General features: G+C 36.8%; 1 protein-coding gene across 1 annotated transcript; it reads right to left on the minus strand.

The window, feature by feature from the left end:
- Nucleotides 1–7,890: 7,890 nt before the first annotated feature.
- On the minus strand, nucleotides 7,891–16,211 carry LOC125241898 (G protein-activated inward rectifier potassium channel 3-like). The gene is made up of 9 exons (XM_048150605.1): nucleotides 15,349–16,211; nucleotides 13,176–13,302; nucleotides 11,498–11,686; nucleotides 11,028–11,099; nucleotides 10,594–10,701; nucleotides 9,989–10,095; nucleotides 9,258–9,410; nucleotides 8,566–8,685; nucleotides 7,891–8,307 (listed from the first exon to the last, which is right to left on the minus strand). Exons 1-9 carry the CDS (start codon nucleotides 15,894–15,896, stop codon nucleotides 7,977–7,979), a joined length of 1,755 nt encoding a protein of 584 aa, XP_048006562.1. The 5' UTR covers nucleotides 15,897–16,211; the 3' UTR covers nucleotides 7,891–7,976.
- Between the last annotated feature and the right edge of the window lie 2,860 nt (nucleotides 16,212–19,071).

The following is a 19,071-nucleotide window of genomic DNA, read 5'->3' on the forward strand; positions in this document are numbered from 1 at the left end:
GGCGGTTGATAATATGGACGAGGCTATAACGCGGCTAAATAACGACCTTTCTAGCATTGCATCCTGGTCGAAAGATTTTGGGATAGATGTCAACCCGTCTAAGTGTCAAGCTATCGTTCTCGGGACTCCGCGTTCTGTTTTACTCTCTGACTTCTCACATGTAAGACCCATTCTCTTTGAGAGTACCGTAATACCACTATCATCGCAAGTGAGGAACCTGGGGTTGATCATCGATCGGGGCTTGACCTGGGAGCCACAAGTTTCTGACGTATGTCGCAGAGTTACAAATACATTAAGATCATTATACAGATTTAAACATTTCTTGCCGACGAGCACTAAAATTCTACTCATACAGGCTCTTGTGCTTCCAATCGTTGATTATAGTGATGTGTGCCTTACTAATCTTTCACAAGGACTCTTAGACAGGTTAGATAGACTTCTAAATAGTTGCATAAGGTTTATCTTTGGCCTCCGCAAGTACGATCATATCTCCATCTATCGCCGGAAACTTAATTGGCTCCGAATACGGGACCGCAGGAGCCTCAGAGTGCTGTGTATGCTGTACAGTATACTAAATGACCCAGCAATACCGGAGTACCTGCGGTCTAAATTTCAGTTTGTCACCGCACAGCCGGGCCGTGAGCTTCGTTCCTCCCGGAAACTCATTTTGTCAGTGCCTCTCTATCGCTCCGGATCCATGTCCAACTCTTTCACTATGCATGCGATTCGTCTTTGGAATGATCTCCCTCTTGACATAAGGCAAAGTCAGACCAAGTCTCTGTTTAAGATCAAGTTGCGCAGACATCTTTTAGAAAAGTCTCATAACTAAGAGTCGTAATAATTATAAGGCAGATATATATATTTATTTATGTATATATAATGTTACGTATGTATATTTATGTGTATTTGTAAGTAGGTATCTATATTATTTTAAGTATGTATATTTTTTAATATATATAATAGTAAGCTGTATGATATATATAATCATTTATGGTTATTTAGTAGGTATTCCATTTCTCGTCATTGCGACATTTCCTGCACCTATTAAGCTCTTATAGATCTCTGTTTGGCCCAAAGGTTAGCTGGTAGAGAATGCCTTCTGGCATTAAGTTCGCCTTTTGTACATTTTTTTTACTGTGCAATAAAGTTTAAATAAATAAATAAATTTTTAGCCCATTATTGTATTTTATAATTACTACTAATTGTATGCATCATACCCACGAATAAAGTGAATAATTCACAAATGAACAAAATAATACAAAATTATGTTAGCCTTGAAAAATAAGGGTAGTTATCAACCGAATAAATGGCAATAATATTCAATTAATCTAAAAATACGTAATAGAAAATAAGCCCTATTAATTACTTATTAAGTATCAGTTTTGACGAAGTTTGTAAAATGTGAATTACTAATAATTAAATACTTTGTTGGTCAATTTACAAAAAAAAAAATCTGATTCGCAAACAAAAACAAATTTGCATCCCATATCATATTTGTTTTATCATTCTGCATTGGTATGCCAACAAGAAATATGTAAAGGTCAGATAGGATGCGGGTAGCGGGCACAATCCATCGTTTTATTTCGTTTTTTTTTAGGTTTATGTGTAATGTACTATCTTGATTCATCTAACATTGAATGATCTGTATGATATGCGAGCAGTAATTAACCATATATACTCAAATTGATTATTAAGTTCCTAGTAATTAGAAATGTAGGTAAATTGTAGCTATATTATATAGTAAGTAAGGACAGTGCTATAGGTATATAACTTTCATTAGAAGCGCGCCTAAACGCGTTAACTTAAACTGGACCCAAAAGGTACTTAGAACATTAGGTAAGTATTTAGTATTTACTATTATCAAACTGAAGTAAAAATACTAAAGCTCAATGATGAAAAATAATAATTAAAACCATGTTTTTAAAAACATGGTCTTTTATCAATCATAGTACTTAAATCGAGTACAAATGTAAGACATTGGAGACGTGGGTGTGAGTGGGCGAGAAAGGTAAACAGTAAACAGTACGCGTCTTCCGAGTAAGGCATGCCATCAACAACAACATTGGCTAGGCAAGGTTGAACTAATTGCCTTACGCAGCGCATTGCTAACAGTCTTGAAGCGCCTGCTTAAAAACAGTAGGTACGGCATGTTTCAAATCTTAAGTACATCCTCAGAATTAAAAGAATTCTAACAGATAAATAAATTTTGTTTTGTCATAAATATGTAAACACAGTCAATGTAGGTCAAATTATGAAAAACGAGGTTCTGAAATTTTTAATCTTGTATCGGGAGCCTACCCATAAATATGACAATAATCCTATATGTATTTCCAACTGGATTGAGTAATTTCAATCCGTCTAATTATTTAAGGTACTTAACATAAAAATATGTACATCAATCTAGTTTATAAAACTAGTTTAATTATCTGTCGCTCTAAATCGTTGTAACTCGAAATCTATTTGCTTTGAAATATGTGACTTAATTATCTACATTGTTAAAATATATTAAGGACATGACCTGAACAACATACTTACTACTAGTAGCAGGTATCCTCTTTGTCGTTTTACTAGGTAGTAGTACTTTAATGATTTAATATTATCGTGGATTTGGTTAACCAGTGTACCTAATACCGCGATTTCACGAGTACGTTACTTGAAAGTGAGAACGCCACGGAAAATGCATAGAGAAAGACAACAGCAACCCCAAACGAATACGAGTGAACTAGAGCTATAGAACCAAAATTTACACACATTTTTGCTATCGAGAGTACGCTGAACTGTGTGCGTAGCCGAATGCACAGACGCTCACGAAACGCTCACGATATGCTCGCTCTTGCATATTGGCGCGACAGAGCCAGACTACAGCGGCGTTTCGGTGGCGTTTCGCGTCGAAGAAATGCCATTCGGCTACGGGGCCTGTTTTATGACGTCTCTAAAATATTTTCACTTAAAAATAAGTATCATCACGTGATCTATACATATACAATCGTAGATTCATTAATTTTTTGAATACATACAAGAAACATAAATAAGATAAAATTACTAAAAAATACATGGACTGATGGTATTTGGAGCCATCTTCCACTAATATCAGCATGCCGTAGTGCACGTGCACAGTCTACTGCGACCCAGAGCAGGAAGCTAGCCCATGATCTGCTGACGCCAGTTTTGCAACAGCCACGAAACTCCGTGACTCGATCGCCAATGACTCATCCATTCATCATTCATTCAAGCCACTTAATACGATTTGGATCACAATTTTAATTAAAACGTGCTATAATTCGATTTCATCTGATCGGGTGATTTGTTGAAAATTGGTGTTCAAAGTCCAGGCAGAAATGGTACCTATAATTTGTTCAATGACGTAATAGGTACTTAATTACTCGTATTTATTATAAAGGTAAAATGTGCCTGTTTACATCCTCTTACAATAACAACATATATTATCTAATGCTGGTGTCATTATTTAACAATTAGATCAATCAACTTCCTATTACGATATTGAGTTCAATTGGACAGTGTTATGGAATAAGCGATCAAGCGACAGTTAGTTGAAATCGAGAAAATGAGCTAGAGAGATTTGAAATTTGAATCAGTGGTTGTAAGTTCATTTATAAAGCAAAAAAGTTAATTTTGACATTGAACCTATAAAAGTGTTCATAATTTAAATAGAAAAAAAAATAACACCATACCTATTCTAGTTTCGAAGTTATTAACGTTTTTCCGCTTGATTCTTTATTGAACTAATACTGCGATGAGGTTAATTTATTTCGCCGTAGCGTACTATGAGACATATTTTGTCGCTTGATTCTTTAATGCAAATTGTTAGAGGTAAAGTGAATACTGGAATAAAATAAAATTCCATATATTTGAGTAAATAGTGCTATTGTAAATAAATCAACAACAATGTTTTCCTCCACAATGATTAGGACTAATCCGTCTAACAATTTAGTTTTGTTGTGCAATCAACTTTTTTAATAAATGTCAAAAAAATCAGCATATATGGCAAAATTGGCATTGTAACTAATAATAATTCATTAGTACTAGCCAGGATTACACACATAAGATATTATGATATAACAAAACCGCTTGATACTTAGTTCTCATTAAGCGAAATATCCTGCAATTTCAAATATGTAACAACGAATTAAACGACACCATTAGGGCGGTTAAATCGATATTGCGTTTATAAATCATCAAAACTTTAAACCAAAACGAATTAATAACATCTTTATGGCGTTTAACTCGATTTTGCGATTTAGAATATACGCTTATTTTAATTTGTAAAAGTAAATTTGGCGTTCAATTCGTTTTTACGTAACGACTTAGTACACAGGGCCATACAAATTTTAACGTGTCGCTTGATTCTACCCCTTAAAATAAGGCTGTAAGCATGATTTTTCAACAAAGAAATAGTCAATACTATAGATTATCACATTTATATCCGAACTGCATTCATAACTTTTTTTTCGGATTTTGGCGCTTAGTTCGCTATTCCATAACACCGTCCAATTTAGATTATAAAATATTTCAGCGGAACTGTATATAAGGTCCTAATTTATTAGTTGCAGCAGTACAGATATTGGTGCAGATATTTTAACACATGATACTTTACATTAAAATAATTAACTTTAAATATAAATTAAGAAATCTTTTCATGTACTTAACTTTTTTGATTTAATTTTCCTAACAAAAAAAATAATTATAATTTCGTCTAAAAAAAATCATCATGTGCATTATCACATGTCACAATAACACTGTCTGTCATGTCAACAATTGTTTGTTGTAAATGTCGTAAAGGTTCGGCGGGAAAACTGCACATGTCATTGAAGTGGCCAGTTACAGTTTAAGTGGTACGTAAAAGAGGTACTAGAATCTGTTCAATGAGTTTTCATTTAATAATCACATAAACAGGGTGTTTTTACGTAGCAAATTAGTTTTTCCGTTTTCTCCAAAAAAACATCGTAAAAGCTATAATGTTTCACGGTTTAATATACTCCAGAGACCGAGTACTATCAGCTGTAAAAATATCTGCATCTAATAAATTAGGACCTTATATACACGATGTGATGAAATTAAAAAATTAAAAGACAACGTCTTTGAAATCCCCTTTTATTTTTGCGCGAGAACATTTTCCAAGCATTTCTTGTAATGCTAGCTCTTAGACTATAGGAAGTAATGCCTCTCTTATGCACTTCAATTATCTGTAGAAAGTATCGATTGCACAAGTACCAATACAACCTGAACTCTGCTTCCTTGCCTCGATTATCTATCGCTTACTTTTCTGGCTTAAACGGAAATATCCGGATTCCTTATTAAACTGGTTAGTGGTTTCATTTGTTTTCAGGGTTTCAGATAAAATTGAAACATAATTGTTCGGTTAGATGATTAGATACTCTATTTTGAAGGTAAAAAGGGTTGTGATGTTTGAAATTGTAAGATTGTAGGTTCATTGTTTTGTTGTGGAAATGTTTGATAGTGTTAAATTGAAGCAATTGGCCATGGTGAGGAATTTCCATATCTTAGGTCCTGTTGATAAATGCCTGTATTCTGGTTCTGGAAGGTTGAATATAGACCGTCATAGGGTACTTAACATTTAAATGGTATTGTAATTTAGATTAGGTGAATACTTGTTAAAACGATGGAAAGTTACAACTACACGTGTATTTAATAAAACATCTTACATAGAAACTTAAATGTAAATACAATGTCCCCCAAAACTGTTTACACAGTTTGACTGAAAGGTATTTTCATTCATATAGGCATTGCGGTATAAAGTTAATTATTCCTAGAGATATTTATTTATATTATTCTGGCCGAAAGGTGTGGTTTTTCGGCGGTTCCGGGGCAATCTGTTACGTCACGCTGTTACGTCATCGCTCAAATTAAAAATTGTTTAGTTGTAATCGTTATTGTTTTTTTTTTTTCATGTTCTTATTTACTGTTTTTTTTTTATTTAAGTTTCATGACGCATTGGATTTATCTGTAATGTCATTGAAATATGTTTTTAAATAAATAAATAATTATTTGTGGGCTCTAAGTGTGTCACAATTTTCGTGACATATTTACTTTTAACCAATTGAATTCAGTCATAGTAACTATAGTAGTAGCTATTCACCCAAAAGCTATCGAATTCTGCTGAATTACTTTAAAGAAGAGAGGAAAGTCTGTAAAGATTTAATCTCATTGCCATCAGTTATAATATTGTTTGGCTCCAAAAATATTCTAACATCTGTTTGCAGTCGATGACCTGATATTGGTTTAACTTCTTTGTTTAATAAACATACATAAATTTAATTTAAACATTTCAGACTAAAACCATATGTTCTCAGAAAGAAATTTTGCCTTTTATGAGTGATTTTTTAACGACGCAAAAACGACGGGGTGTTATAAGTTTGACGTGTCTGTCTGTCTGTCTGTCTGTCTGTCTGTCTGTTTGTCTGTCTGTCTGTGTGTGTGTCTGTCTGTAGCATCGTAGCTCCCGAACGGATGAACCGATTTAGATTTCGTTTTTTTTGTCTGAAAGCTGAGTTAGTCGGGAGTGTTCTTAGCCATGTTTCATGAAAATCGGTCTACTATGTCGCGGTCGGGGGTTTTTTTCAAAATTTTAATTTTGTGGTTAGGTTATTCATCTAAAGAGAAGCGCCAAGGTCACATGAAAATCGAAAATCGGGGACGCCAAAAGTATTTAAAAATTGAAACGATGGATGCTAATGCGAAGTCTCATGATTGTTAAGGGTCCTTTACTTTGCAACCAAGAAAGTGCGACGAGTAAAATAAAAACGATTGAGCAAATATAGCTTCGACGACCGGTTGGCCTAGTCACACCTCGGACACTGGCGATCAAATATATGAAAGAGGCGTGTTCCTAGCACACAGTCTAAGCTCGTGTAGGTAAACGCGTACAATGCTTGTATGACTGAAATATGACAGGTCGACTGTTCGCGTTTTTGACAGGCGGTAACTGTGAGGTAACCGAGAGGGGGTGGGCGGCACTTTCAGCGGGGAGCGGGAGTGGCCATACTGTACGCTAGTACTCTTTATTATACTGTGGCCTAGTCGGTAGTGACCCTGCCTGCTACGCCGCGGTCCCGGGTTGGAATCCCGGTAAGGGCATTCATTTGTGTGATGAGCACAGATATTTGTTCCTGAGTCATGGATGTTTTCTATGTATTTAAGTATTTGTATATTATATATTTCGTTGTCCGAGTACCTGCAACACAAGCCTTTCTTGAGCTTACCGTGGGACTTAGTCAATCTGTGTAAGAATGTCCTATAATATTTATTTATTTATTTAAATATAACAATCCATATTAATTTGCTAAATATAAGTATGTCGTTGATACATATCGTCACTACTTTAAAAAAAATTGTATCTTCGTCTGTCAATGAAAAGAGAATTGTAGTAAGTATGTATGGAATGCATATTATTGCATATAGACTTACTGCGTTTTAACTTTGAGGAGCAGCGTGAGATACGAGATTTTTTTTAAAGTAGTGACGATATACCTAATACTTAATTTGGGCGCTTGCAGTAAAATTTAACTCATCCAGAGTTCTCCTACATCCTATTTGGGTCAAACTTGCTTATTTATTTGAAATAACCTAATCTTGAACCCCGTGGGGTGGCCAGATCACGTGTGGGCCTTGGAGCTTTTAAAATAGAGCTATTTTATAATCACGCAAAACCGTTCGTATAGCTCCTGAAGTCAAAAAATTTAAAGTATATTTTTTAAGCTTTGAAAAAACTAACTCTGGATTACCATTTATTCAAAAGTTTCTCCTTTTCTTACGTGTGTTGAAAAGGAGAAGCTATACTGTTTTGATTGTTATAGGCAAATAATATCGATGTTTGCATCTAAGAATATGTTAGGTAAACAAAACAAGTGATTTACATTTAAATAATTTAATACAACAACAGTGAAACATGATTAATATTATACACAACAGGCGGCTACCGCTCAGCAGTAGATAAATTATTGCATCTTCATAACATTCTCCGGTAAGATTCTCTTATACGTCCAATTTAAACTTCTTTGCGTCCCAGAGGGTCCAAAACTGGGAGTGGATGGCACCGTTGAAGGAAGTGACTCGGGGTTTCTGCCTAATCCTTGGTCTTGGCTGAGAGAAGACGTGTTCTTCGTCAGACTGCCTTGGAAGGAGGCGCTGGCTGGTATGGATAGATCGGCAGAGGACATGATTTCGAAATGCTTGAGGTGGCTCGCGCTGCAGAGTGGGGTTTCCACTTGCTCCATGGTGTTTAGGTCTTCTACATTGATGATGTACGACTCGTTTCGCTTCGACCATCTGAAAAAAGTTTTTCGTTAGTCATCAGTTTGAGAATTAGCCGGTCGTCCACTGACGACTACGTTGGTGGACTGTAATTTATTGTTAAATCAGAAGGTACCTATATTAAAGTGGTTCTCCTCCTTATTCGCTAATTTTTGATGTATGTACCTCTGTTACTCGTAATATAATCTAATTTTATAAAGGTTCTTAGTTATCGTGATAAATGATAATCTGAAACACTTTTTGTTTACTTCTATAGTACTTAAACAAAATTACCTTAACACGTTCTTGAATCTGTACCCCCAGTTTATCTCCTTAGAAAGGTATGATGTTCGGCTTTGTGTCACCGTTCCCATATTCTTCGAAGCTCCTGTCAGACAAACCACGATCTCGAATCTGAAAAAATAAACTGCATTAAAACCACAAATCTTTATTGTCTATGGAATATACATTTCAGTTTTTTTTTATTCAGATAAGGAGACATTTTGTTACATTCATGCAAGTGACTATTAGTTGATCGGTTAGTATTTTAACATCATGGTTAGTAGGTTATTAGGTAGTTCATTGATTAAATATACTGGTATGTGTTGGGTTAATTGGGTTAGTAGTTAAGTATTAGTTACATTTAGAGCAGTGATTTAGAGAGAGGATTAGTTTTAAACTTGAATATGACACGCTACAATATAAACTAAATAATTGTGCCAAATAGTGCATCTACTACGTTGCGTTGCATTAATGAAGGTGACTACATGTACATATAAGTAAATTAAATAATACATTAAAAATAACGATAAGAGTTATGCAAATAAGGGCATATAGAAGTTAAGTATGACCTGGCAATTTTATAAGTTATGAAAAGGTGTTTGAGATGACACGTCCCTGTCCCAACGGACTCATGCTGTTTTAACTACACACTCATATTTAGTGATTACAACATTTTTAAATGTAAGTAATAGCAAAATATGTACCTATAGTCCATCATGTCCTGAGCAGAGAACTCATAGAGCGGGCTCGTTACGTCAATCACATGTGTCACAGTGATCGGCCACAGCAGGAAGGCCCGCGCCTCCTTCAGTTTCAACTGGTAGATGTAGTTCTGCATCATCTCACCCTCCAGAGTCCTGGACAGAAAAAACTATCAATCCACACGTCCTAATTTCTGGCTACAGGTTATTTTGACTGATTTTATGTTCAGTTGCATGTCTCAGTTTGTGTTTTTCATCACAATTGGCTTATTGAAAGAAACAATCATCATTTAAAAGGTTTTCGTGTGCAGATCGTGTCAATCACAAGGACGGACGTGTGGACGTTATATCGACATGACATGAAAGGTTCGATTTAAACACATAACATGTACAATTTGGGATATTTTACGCAGATAGACTGAGCCAAAAACTAACCATACTTATGTAGATCAGGCTTCATAAGCAAGGTTACCCCCTAGGCTAGGCCCGCAGTAGAATGGCATTTCGGCGACGCGAAACGCCACCGAAACGCCGCAGAAATGTAGTCTGGCTCTGTTGCGCCAATACGCAAGAGCGATAGAGATATGTAGATAGCTACGAAAGAGATATTATCGTGGGCGTTTGTGCATTCGGCTATGCACACGACCGGTTATGTTTTTGTTTTTTTAGTCACTTGCGCGTCTTTGTGAATGGCACGATCTATAAAATTCTAGCATGAAAGCATTACAACTGACCTGATCGGTTTGAGCATGTAAGCAGTTATGGTGCTGTCGATCAAGTGTACATTCAGTAGATCCCACACCCGAAACTGCAGGCATAACTGTCCGTCGCGGAGGCTTATCTGAATAAAAATAAAATTATTTAATTTTTTTTTCATAATTTGATAGAAATTAAATCACTTGCGAGAGTAATATTTTTGTATTTATAAAATACTAGCTTTTGCCCACGGCTTCGCTCGCTTTAAATTCGCAAAAAATGCGGAATGCTCCATACAAACGTCCATCCCCCATTTTAAGTGGGGGGGTTAGAAAGAGACAAAAAGTTGCCTATATCACTCTCCATCCCTTTAGATAGTCCTAGTATGTATTCATTGTATGTACTTAAATATTAATCTTTCTATTCGTATGTAAGTAGGTATATATGTTAGTATATATAATATATTATATTCTCCCAACACCCGTAGCACAAGCTATGGCCGAGTATAGCTACAACGAAGTAGTTTCTTCAGAAAAAAACCCCATCGCCCTCCCCAAACTAATTGGGGAAACTAAAATAAAAATAAAAAGAATTGTGAAATATCAAAATGTTTTTTTTTTTTTAATAACTTGTAGGAACTTACTGTAGCTTTCTTGCTAAATCCCACAGAAGTAACGTGGCGATTAGGTCTCACTAGTTTAGTGAACAACAAACTAGTGAGTCCGCCTGACAATGCCGTGCCAGCTACTATCTGGAATAGAAAAATAACATTTATAAACATGTGTTATATCGTGGCTTTGCTCGCGTTAGAAAGAGACAATAAGTAGCCTATGTCACTCTCCATCCCTTCAACTATCTCCACTTGAAAAATCACGTCAATTCGTCGCTCTGTAAAGCCGTGAAAGACGGACAAACAAACAGACACACACACTTTCCCATTTATAACATTAGTATGGATGAATGTATCGATCATAGTAAGTAATTTCATTTGTTATCTAGTTGTATGTTATAAAGTGTAGGTACATGTTTAGGTACATATATGAATACATATAAATATTATTGTAATTATTTAGTTACCTCTAAAACCATAACAATGATGGCCTCTGGACATTCTTCACTCGGATATCGGACACCATACCCGATCGTCATCTGTAAAATGAAACATAAGTAACATGAATATACCTATATACTCTATTTTATGTCACTTTTAATGGTTAGTATGTAGGGATTTTGTAATCGTACCAAAAAGGTGACAGATGCAACTCTATTACCTTAGCCTACATACGAAAATAAAAACCGACCAAATGTGTGTTAAGCCATGTATAATTTTAGGGTTTCGTATATACAAACTATCGTTATTTTGTCAGTTAAACACAACGTATATTTAACGGATGAACTGGTCAAATAAAATAAAAAAATGTTGAGAAGTATTTTTATCTACCTAACCTAACTTTTAGCAATCCACGTGGCCATGTCTATAAAAACAAAAGAACGTAGCGTGGCCTCGTGAGGTAATTATAACAAACCGGCTGAGATTCGAGACTCACCTGCGTTTCCACGGCCATCATCAGCAGGCCGGCGAAGGACGAGGTCCCGATGACGCAATGGTCCTTGTCGTCCCCGATATCATCTCGGTACGAGGTCGACACAGCCAGCCAGATGGACGCAAACAGCAACCAGAACACGAAGTGGGCTGCCACCATCATCAGCAGGATGAAACGCCATTTTGCGTTGATCTGGAACGGTCAACTCACATAATAAGAACACGTGGTTTTGAGAAAACTCATGGGAAAAGACAAATTTGATGAACACTTTTTGACATAAAAACTATTGAGTTACTTTAGTATAAATTTAAATAAACTTTCTGACTCGAGCTGGTGCACTTCGTTAAGGAAAAACGTGCCTTTTAATGCAATAATTCTTCTCGGAAACCAGATATATGACTACTACATAGGAATATTAAAGACGAGAATACCTAATGATCAAATGACCTAAGATGCACCTATAGTATGAACTAATTAAAATACCTTTTGAACTACTGCCGCGTCGTACTAATTTGCTCCGTGCTACCATGTGGTTGGCGGGCGAATAGGTTAGGATCATGTCTCGGCAACTATTTATAAGCAGTGTTATCGTAAACGCACTTTTTTTTAACGTGGCGTTACAACCGGTTGTATGTGCGAGCGCAAGTCGACATCATAAGCCGACCAGTATAAGTACCTCTCCAATCTACTTATAGATAGTATATAATATGCTGGTCCCGTTACGCTGGCACACTCGAACAGTTGACTCGTTGAAAGGTACCGGAACGAATGGCACTATCAAAGGCCTCATTTAGCGGTGAAAAATGTAATTCAAATCTGATACATAGTATTAAGTGCGTAGCAGTGGAGTCTCTCTCGTAAGCTGCTCGTGAACGGGACGGACAAATCAAATACAATTTCAGTCTCGGCTCAATACATTCCGCTTTTAATACCTGAGACCCAAGATTTTGGTGGGGATTGATACACACTCCTGGCCTTTTTTTATCACACACAAAAAAAGGATCGCCCTCACCAACAATGAAACAATGACGAGTAGGTAACAAAACTCGGTATTTGAGCCGTCTTCCGTGCATTGATTAAAGGTGTCCTCTTAGCGGCGCGTGGGCATTAAACGGGTGAATGAATTAACACGAAATATAGTACTTATAGAGTAGTGGTAAAAACAGTTTAGCGGCGCTCATACCTACTACCACCGAGTAAAAGAGGTTTTTCTCTAAAATTCCACCCGAGCGCGTACACCCGATACTTGTAGCGGCGTCAGCTAGCGGATGCCATATAAGTATTTATATAAAAGTTGTAAATTTTATAACAGGCAATATTTTATGGCAATGATGGGCTCATTATGTAAGAAAAAAAATAATTTTGAAATATTTACATATACTTTAACTTTTTTATTCTGTCTCAAAATCTTCCGCCGCATAGCAGTGACGTCACGCGATCGGCCGTTTCAGGTAATTTTTGACTCCAATGAACCGCGCGCTTGGTGTCCACAATTTATGGACGAAAATTTTCGATAAAATTAAGGTACATTTTTTTGCGTTTTGGGTTCTGTATCAATATGTAATAACCTCCTTAAACATGGTCTGTTATAAAATGTACACTGTATGTGTAATAAATGTAATAATAAATACCATTGTTCCGTGATGGGAAAGAAATACCTAGGTCATGTATAGTTACTAACGACTGTGTTGACGATGTCGCGCGCGTACTTGATGGACTTGGCGGGGATGTTGCTGCGCACGGGCACGTTCTCCTCGCCGTCTTTGCAGACGACGCGTCGTGAGCGCGTCTTGCGGCCAGCAATACGTCTGCAACCAAACTTTTCTTAGCACTGGGTGCGTAGCCGAATGGCACAAACGCTCACGAAACAAAACGCTCGTAGATATCTATCTCTATCGCTCGTGCGTATTGGCGCGACAGAGACCGACTACGTCACGGCGTTTCGTTTTCGTTTCGCGTCGCAGAAATGCCATTCGGCTACGGGGCCTGGTCCCACCAAAAGTTAGTCGCCCCTGTGTAAATTTATCAACCGACATCGACATTCTCTCTCGCCGTCTCCTTGCGGCCAGCTCTGCCTCAGTATATAGGTTGCCAGATCGTATGGTCCTATTGTCGCGAAAAAAGTATATTTTTAGGGATCTCGGGGCTTTTGTCGGAAATCAAACAAAATTTAAGTTTCCTGCAACTGATTACCTCAAATTTCATGATTGATGATTTTTCGGGATTTTTTACAATTTATCGGGAGTCGGAAGGATATGCGAAAAATTGGGAGATTTCCGCCAAATCCCGACCGTCTGGCAACCCTAGAACCAGGCTGTTCTTAGCCGGCATTCTGCAAGTTAAATATTTGTGTAAATGCCCCGAGGCCGAGTGGTCCTGACTACTTTTTGCGGGTAATTTTGTCTCTTTTGTTCATATCTATAGAAAAAGTGAGACAGAAACATTCACCACTTCAAACAAAATTGCATCTCGCATGTAAGTATGTATGAGTATTAAAACATATTAGTATTAAAGTCTGGGAGAAAATAATACATGTAGATATATTTGTCACATTAAATGGGCAGGCTGACCTTACCATTAGCACAAAACATGCGTTCTTAGACAATTTGAGCACAACAATCAACAATACAAGGCTTATTTATCTTATTACATATATATCTTCTTTAACGGTAAATTATTGTCCGCGACTTCATAAGGATTGGTTAATTTTATCTAAAACTAATAGAAACATAAATTGGACCAAATTGCTATAAGTAGGTACTTAAGTACTTCATACGATAAATTAAAATATAGCACTATTTGTTAGTATTTGTTATTAGGATCACGAGTAAGTATTTAGATTTCTTATCGATGTAGCAAATCGATAAACATTGTCGCGATAACTTCCAGACTATCTTTGGGTACCTACCAAATGAAAAAGTTGCATTATGATTAAAATAAGTGTCTAAGTCTAAGAACTCTGGTAGTTCAAAGAAAACATTCCTTTATTACTTATTTTCTATTACTCACACTATACCTACTTACTATTTAATTGCAGACGTATTTGATCCGCATATTATACATTACAGAAAGTTATAGCTGATTAAGTATTTGATACAATTGAAATGCGTTTATACAGAGTGGGGCCTGTAACAAAGGCGAAGAATTGAACTGTAGGCTATTCTCCTTTAGATCAACATTTGTTCAGTGACTTTTAAAAATTATGAAGTCTTAAAATTTTTAATTTTTCATACAAAATAAATATTAGCTTCAATGTACGCCATTATTATTGTCATTGATGTTGTCTGTCACACTTTAGACTTAACAGAATTCGCAATACATTACCTCTTAGAAAAAACTTTCAAGGGTGATAAAAATCAAAATAATTACAAGTTATTTTTAAAAGTCGCCAGTTCAATTCTTCGCCTTTGTTACAGGCCCCACTCTGTATAATACACATACTTATCTAATATACAGTAGGTAGGTATCTACTGAACCAGAGTCTCTAGGGATGTAATAATTTAGGTATTCATAATATTTCGTATGAATTGGCCCGTGAATGATAAAGTGCCTACTCAAAAACTAAATGCAAAAAACAATTTCATGGAAATCGAGAATTAGTACCAAATAGTGAGTAATTCAATATCTTATCACATTATAGACAAAAATGTCGCGCAATTTAGGCCGATATTTCTATTTTATGAGTAAATATCAATTTTTCAGTAAAGAAATCTAGCATATACCTTTTTGCACAACATAACTGTATAATTAATAGAGTAAATCATATGTCATTATTTAACAGCAAATCATAGTAAAAAGTTGAAGTTGGCGCAGAAGAAAACATAAGTACCTATTTACCTACAGTAGTTACTTACCGATGTCTGTTCTTCTTCCGTTTGCCCAGTCGCGATGAATAACCTCGAGAAGGTGGTCTCGTGTCATGATCGTTTTCGATGTTTTCGTAAACGCTCTCTACCACTTCAATTGTATCGTAAATATTCTCACTCGTTACATTCGAACTCACTAGTGGCCTTGTTGACGCATCTGACAAATGTCTCGTCGTACCAGTAGTCGGGCTATCAGTTTCCACGTCTATAGTCATCACCAGACCCTGGCATTGGTCATCTTCACTGGAATATATCGAGCTTCCAGTAACGAAACTTTGCGTTGACGGTATTACGTGGGTATCATAGTTTACCTGTACTGTTGGGAAAGCAATTTCTTTACCTTCTATTTGGGATATTCTGTATTGTTTTTTCAATTCCTCGTTGTTGTATACGTCCGTGTCGACGATGCGCGGTATTTCTATGGACGAGCGCTTGGAGCCATTTCCAATGGCTTCGGAGTAGCTAAGCGACCGTTCTAGAGCACGAGGGCGGCTGCCTCTCCTTGTCTCAGGCTCAAAAGTAAGACCCAGGTTCATGTTAACATTTGCTTTTGAAGTCAACCTATGGTGTTTCTAAAATATAATGAGCTCGGAAATCACTCGCTGTTGGAATGTAACCTACTTACGATTCATAAGGTAAACGTTCTTTGTTTTCGAGATTGTTTACATGATAGTAAGTAGTAAACTAAGACCTTGCTCACTAATCATCTCTAATTCATCACATCTAGAATAGTCGCCCTGACTGCTTTGTTTGTAAGATCACTTTTATTGCTGGCACTAATTCACAGATGTACAATTTTGTTTAAAAATCACTAGCTAGCTAAAATCGATATTTTAAAGTGTGTTCTACTAAAGGATTGTAAAACAGAACTATAGGTATGTTATCTTGTCGAGATAACATACCTTTATCCTACAAAAGATAAGAGGCTCGTATATTTGTACTTATTGTATGTTTTGATCAGGTGGCCTAGAGGCATGTTTCTTGATGAAATGCGAATAATTAAAATTAAAATACCTACTGTGTAATGATCTTAATGGGAAAATAAACTTATAATTATGATTGTGACACGATCTTGAAATCTATCGAAAAGATTAGCCATAGACCGAGACGCGTGGAAGAAAGAGAGAGAGGCCTTTCCCCAGCAGTGGGATACAACATGCTAACAAATAATAGTTATTTGTTATACAAGGGGGCAAAGTTGTATTTTACCGCCGAGTGTGGAATTGAAAAACGAGCAAGTGAAAGGATTCTATAGTTGAACCACGAGCGAAGCGAGTGGTTCGAGAATAGAATCCTGAACTTGCGAGTTTTTTAACACACGAGAAGTAAAATACATTTGCACCCGAGTGTAACACAAAACTTTTCCCCTCACTATAGCGAGGAAACTACAACGCAAAAAATGCGTTTATCACTGCTTCCAGTAGTTCCACAGATGGTAAATCATCTTTATTACTAGATTCACCTACTTTTATCAATTTTAAAGCAGTTAATTTGACTTTATTCAAGGTCAAATTACTTTACCCACTAGTGGATAAAATGCGTTTTTACCCGCTGGTATTAAAGGACAAAACACATGTTTCCGAGCTAGTGAGGGGAAAAAATAATAAATCCCCATTCCCATTCTACCATCGGACTCTTAGACGCACGGCCGGTCTCCCTCCTTACTTGGTGGATATTCAACGCATCCGCACGAAGCGCTTTGCTTCCACTTTGAGTGGAATTCCTTGCCGGCGGCTATATTTCCGAGCTCATATAACCCGGCAACCTTCAAATCTAGAGTGAACAGGCATCTTCTGGGCGAGCTCACTCCATCGTAGGCCACGTCTTTGCCTTTGGCTAGTCTGTGGTCAAGAGTAAGCCCATTTATAATAATGAAAAAATAAAAAAATAAATGACTGTGACGATACTTATAAAAAACTAAAAGTTTATCTGTTTATTTCTTTAAAAACACATACATGCATTTCTATAAACTTAACTGTTAACCTTAAATTAAAAAGACTTTTCGAGTTAAAGAGTGTATTGAATATTGATATTTACTGTATTTGTACATTATTGTTGTGTGTTTCTTCAGAATATAACGAGCTTGGCTACAGGTTAGATAGATAGATAGGCTAGAACAAAACAGACAAAATTATTTACTAAAATATCGCCGTGTGCCTGCTATACGGCCACAATTCAAAAAACCGTTTTTTCGAGAAATCGCGTCTTAAAGTTTTGAGAGTATAGTTGAGGCTGTTGAATAGGATCTTACTTCCTAAGTTTTAGGTATATAAATTTGAAATTTGGCTTCTTTTACTCGGAATGATATAACCTTTCATAAGATCACGCCACTTTTCGCGAAAAAAATTTTTTTTTTCTAGATACAAGGCCTGAAAGACAGGTATTTAGAGTTATGGCTGTATTGCAGAAACATTTTTTTAAGATTTTGAGATGCGTCCAAAATTAAACGAGATTATTGGATAAAGGTACCTTGCAAATATATATGAAAAACACCAAATAGTTAAAATAATTTTATTTACGAACTTTGACAGTAACGATAGCAATAATTATGTGTAACTAACTAGCTTATAATCATCAACATTATACCACCATTCGTCATTACCAAATAATATTAATTATTTAAAATTGAAACAAATTAAACTTTATAGCTTACGATATTGGAGTCACCCTGAATAGAAGCCTGAATTTCAAGGAACACCTCACCAGCCTCTTTGCGAAGTTCAAGTCCCGGAACAGCATCATTCAGACGCTTACTGGAACTACCTGCGGTGCCAACGCAGCAACATTTCGGACAAACGCGCTATCCCTAGTCTACTCCTCTGCCGAGTAAGCCTCAGCCTCAGCGGTGTGGCTGAACAGCACCCATACTACCGCAGTTGACTCCTAGCTGAACCACACTATGCGACTCATCAGGGGCTACCTAAAACCAACTCCCACACACTGGTTGCCGGTGCTGAGTCATATTTTACCTCTAAACTTCCGCCGAGAAAAGTGCCTATTTCGTGAAATCGCCAAGATTCGAGCAGACACAAGTTTACCCATCCACCGAGACCTCGACGCGCTAAAGGCTCTCAGACTGAAGTCTCGACTACCCCCCGCAATTAAATTCCACGAAAGTGGGTCACAAGTAAGCCCCTTAGAGGCATGGATAATGGACTGGGTTAGCCAGAGCTCTGTCTAAGGAGCTGTTCGAGTTGATACTGGGGCCCGACCGATGGTTTGGTGTAGCCTGAACCGTTTTAGGACAGGCATCGGAAACTGCTCATCTCTGTGGTGCAGATAGGGATGGCGCGAGTCTGCGGAGTGCCAGTGTGATCACACTGGTCACCCAGATCAGACGTTGCACCATATAGTCTTCGAGTGCCCCATAACCAAGTTTAGCGGAAAAAGGGGTGATCTTAAGACACTTTCGACAAATGCCGTTGAATATCTTAAGTTAGTTTTTCAATAATTGATGTAGAGAACGACGTGTAAGCCATACGATAAATAAATGCAGACGGGTAAAAATAATTATGTCCTCAGTAATGAGCCATATTGAACCGCGCTTCTAAGAAAACAAAGTTGAGATCTGTTTAATCATTTTGTGTAGTAGTTTCGGCGTCGGGCTGGTAATTTTGTAATAAAAAGTGTGATACTGACTGCTGTGACACAATATTTAAAGGGAATTATCGCAATTATCACTCAAATTTTTAGGACGCAACTCAAAAGTTA

This window comes from Leguminivora glycinivorella, chromosome 2, assembly GCF_023078275.1.
Source record: "Leguminivora glycinivorella isolate SPB_JAAS2020 chromosome 2, LegGlyc_1.1, whole genome shotgun sequence".
In the NCBI taxonomy this organism is placed as follows: Eukaryota; Metazoa; Arthropoda; class Insecta; order Lepidoptera; family Tortricidae; genus Leguminivora; species Leguminivora glycinivorella.

What these genes read in the sequence shown, in the direction of transcription:
- LOC125241898 (XM_048150605.1), bottom strand. Translation starts at nt 15,896, where the DNA reads ATGAACCTGGGTCTTACTTTTGAGCCTGAGACAAGGAGAGGCAGCCGC. An exon ending in GATTTAGCAAGAAAGCTACA is followed by an intron (nt 10,096 to 10,593) that starts GTAAGTTCCTAC and finishes ATTTTTATTCAG; the next exon opens with ATAAGCCTCCGCGACGGACA. An exon ending in TACATGCTCAAACCGATCAG is followed by an intron (nt 9,411 to 9,988) that starts GTCAGTTGTAAT and finishes TTTTCTGTCCAG; the next exon opens with GACTCTGGAGGGTGAGATGA.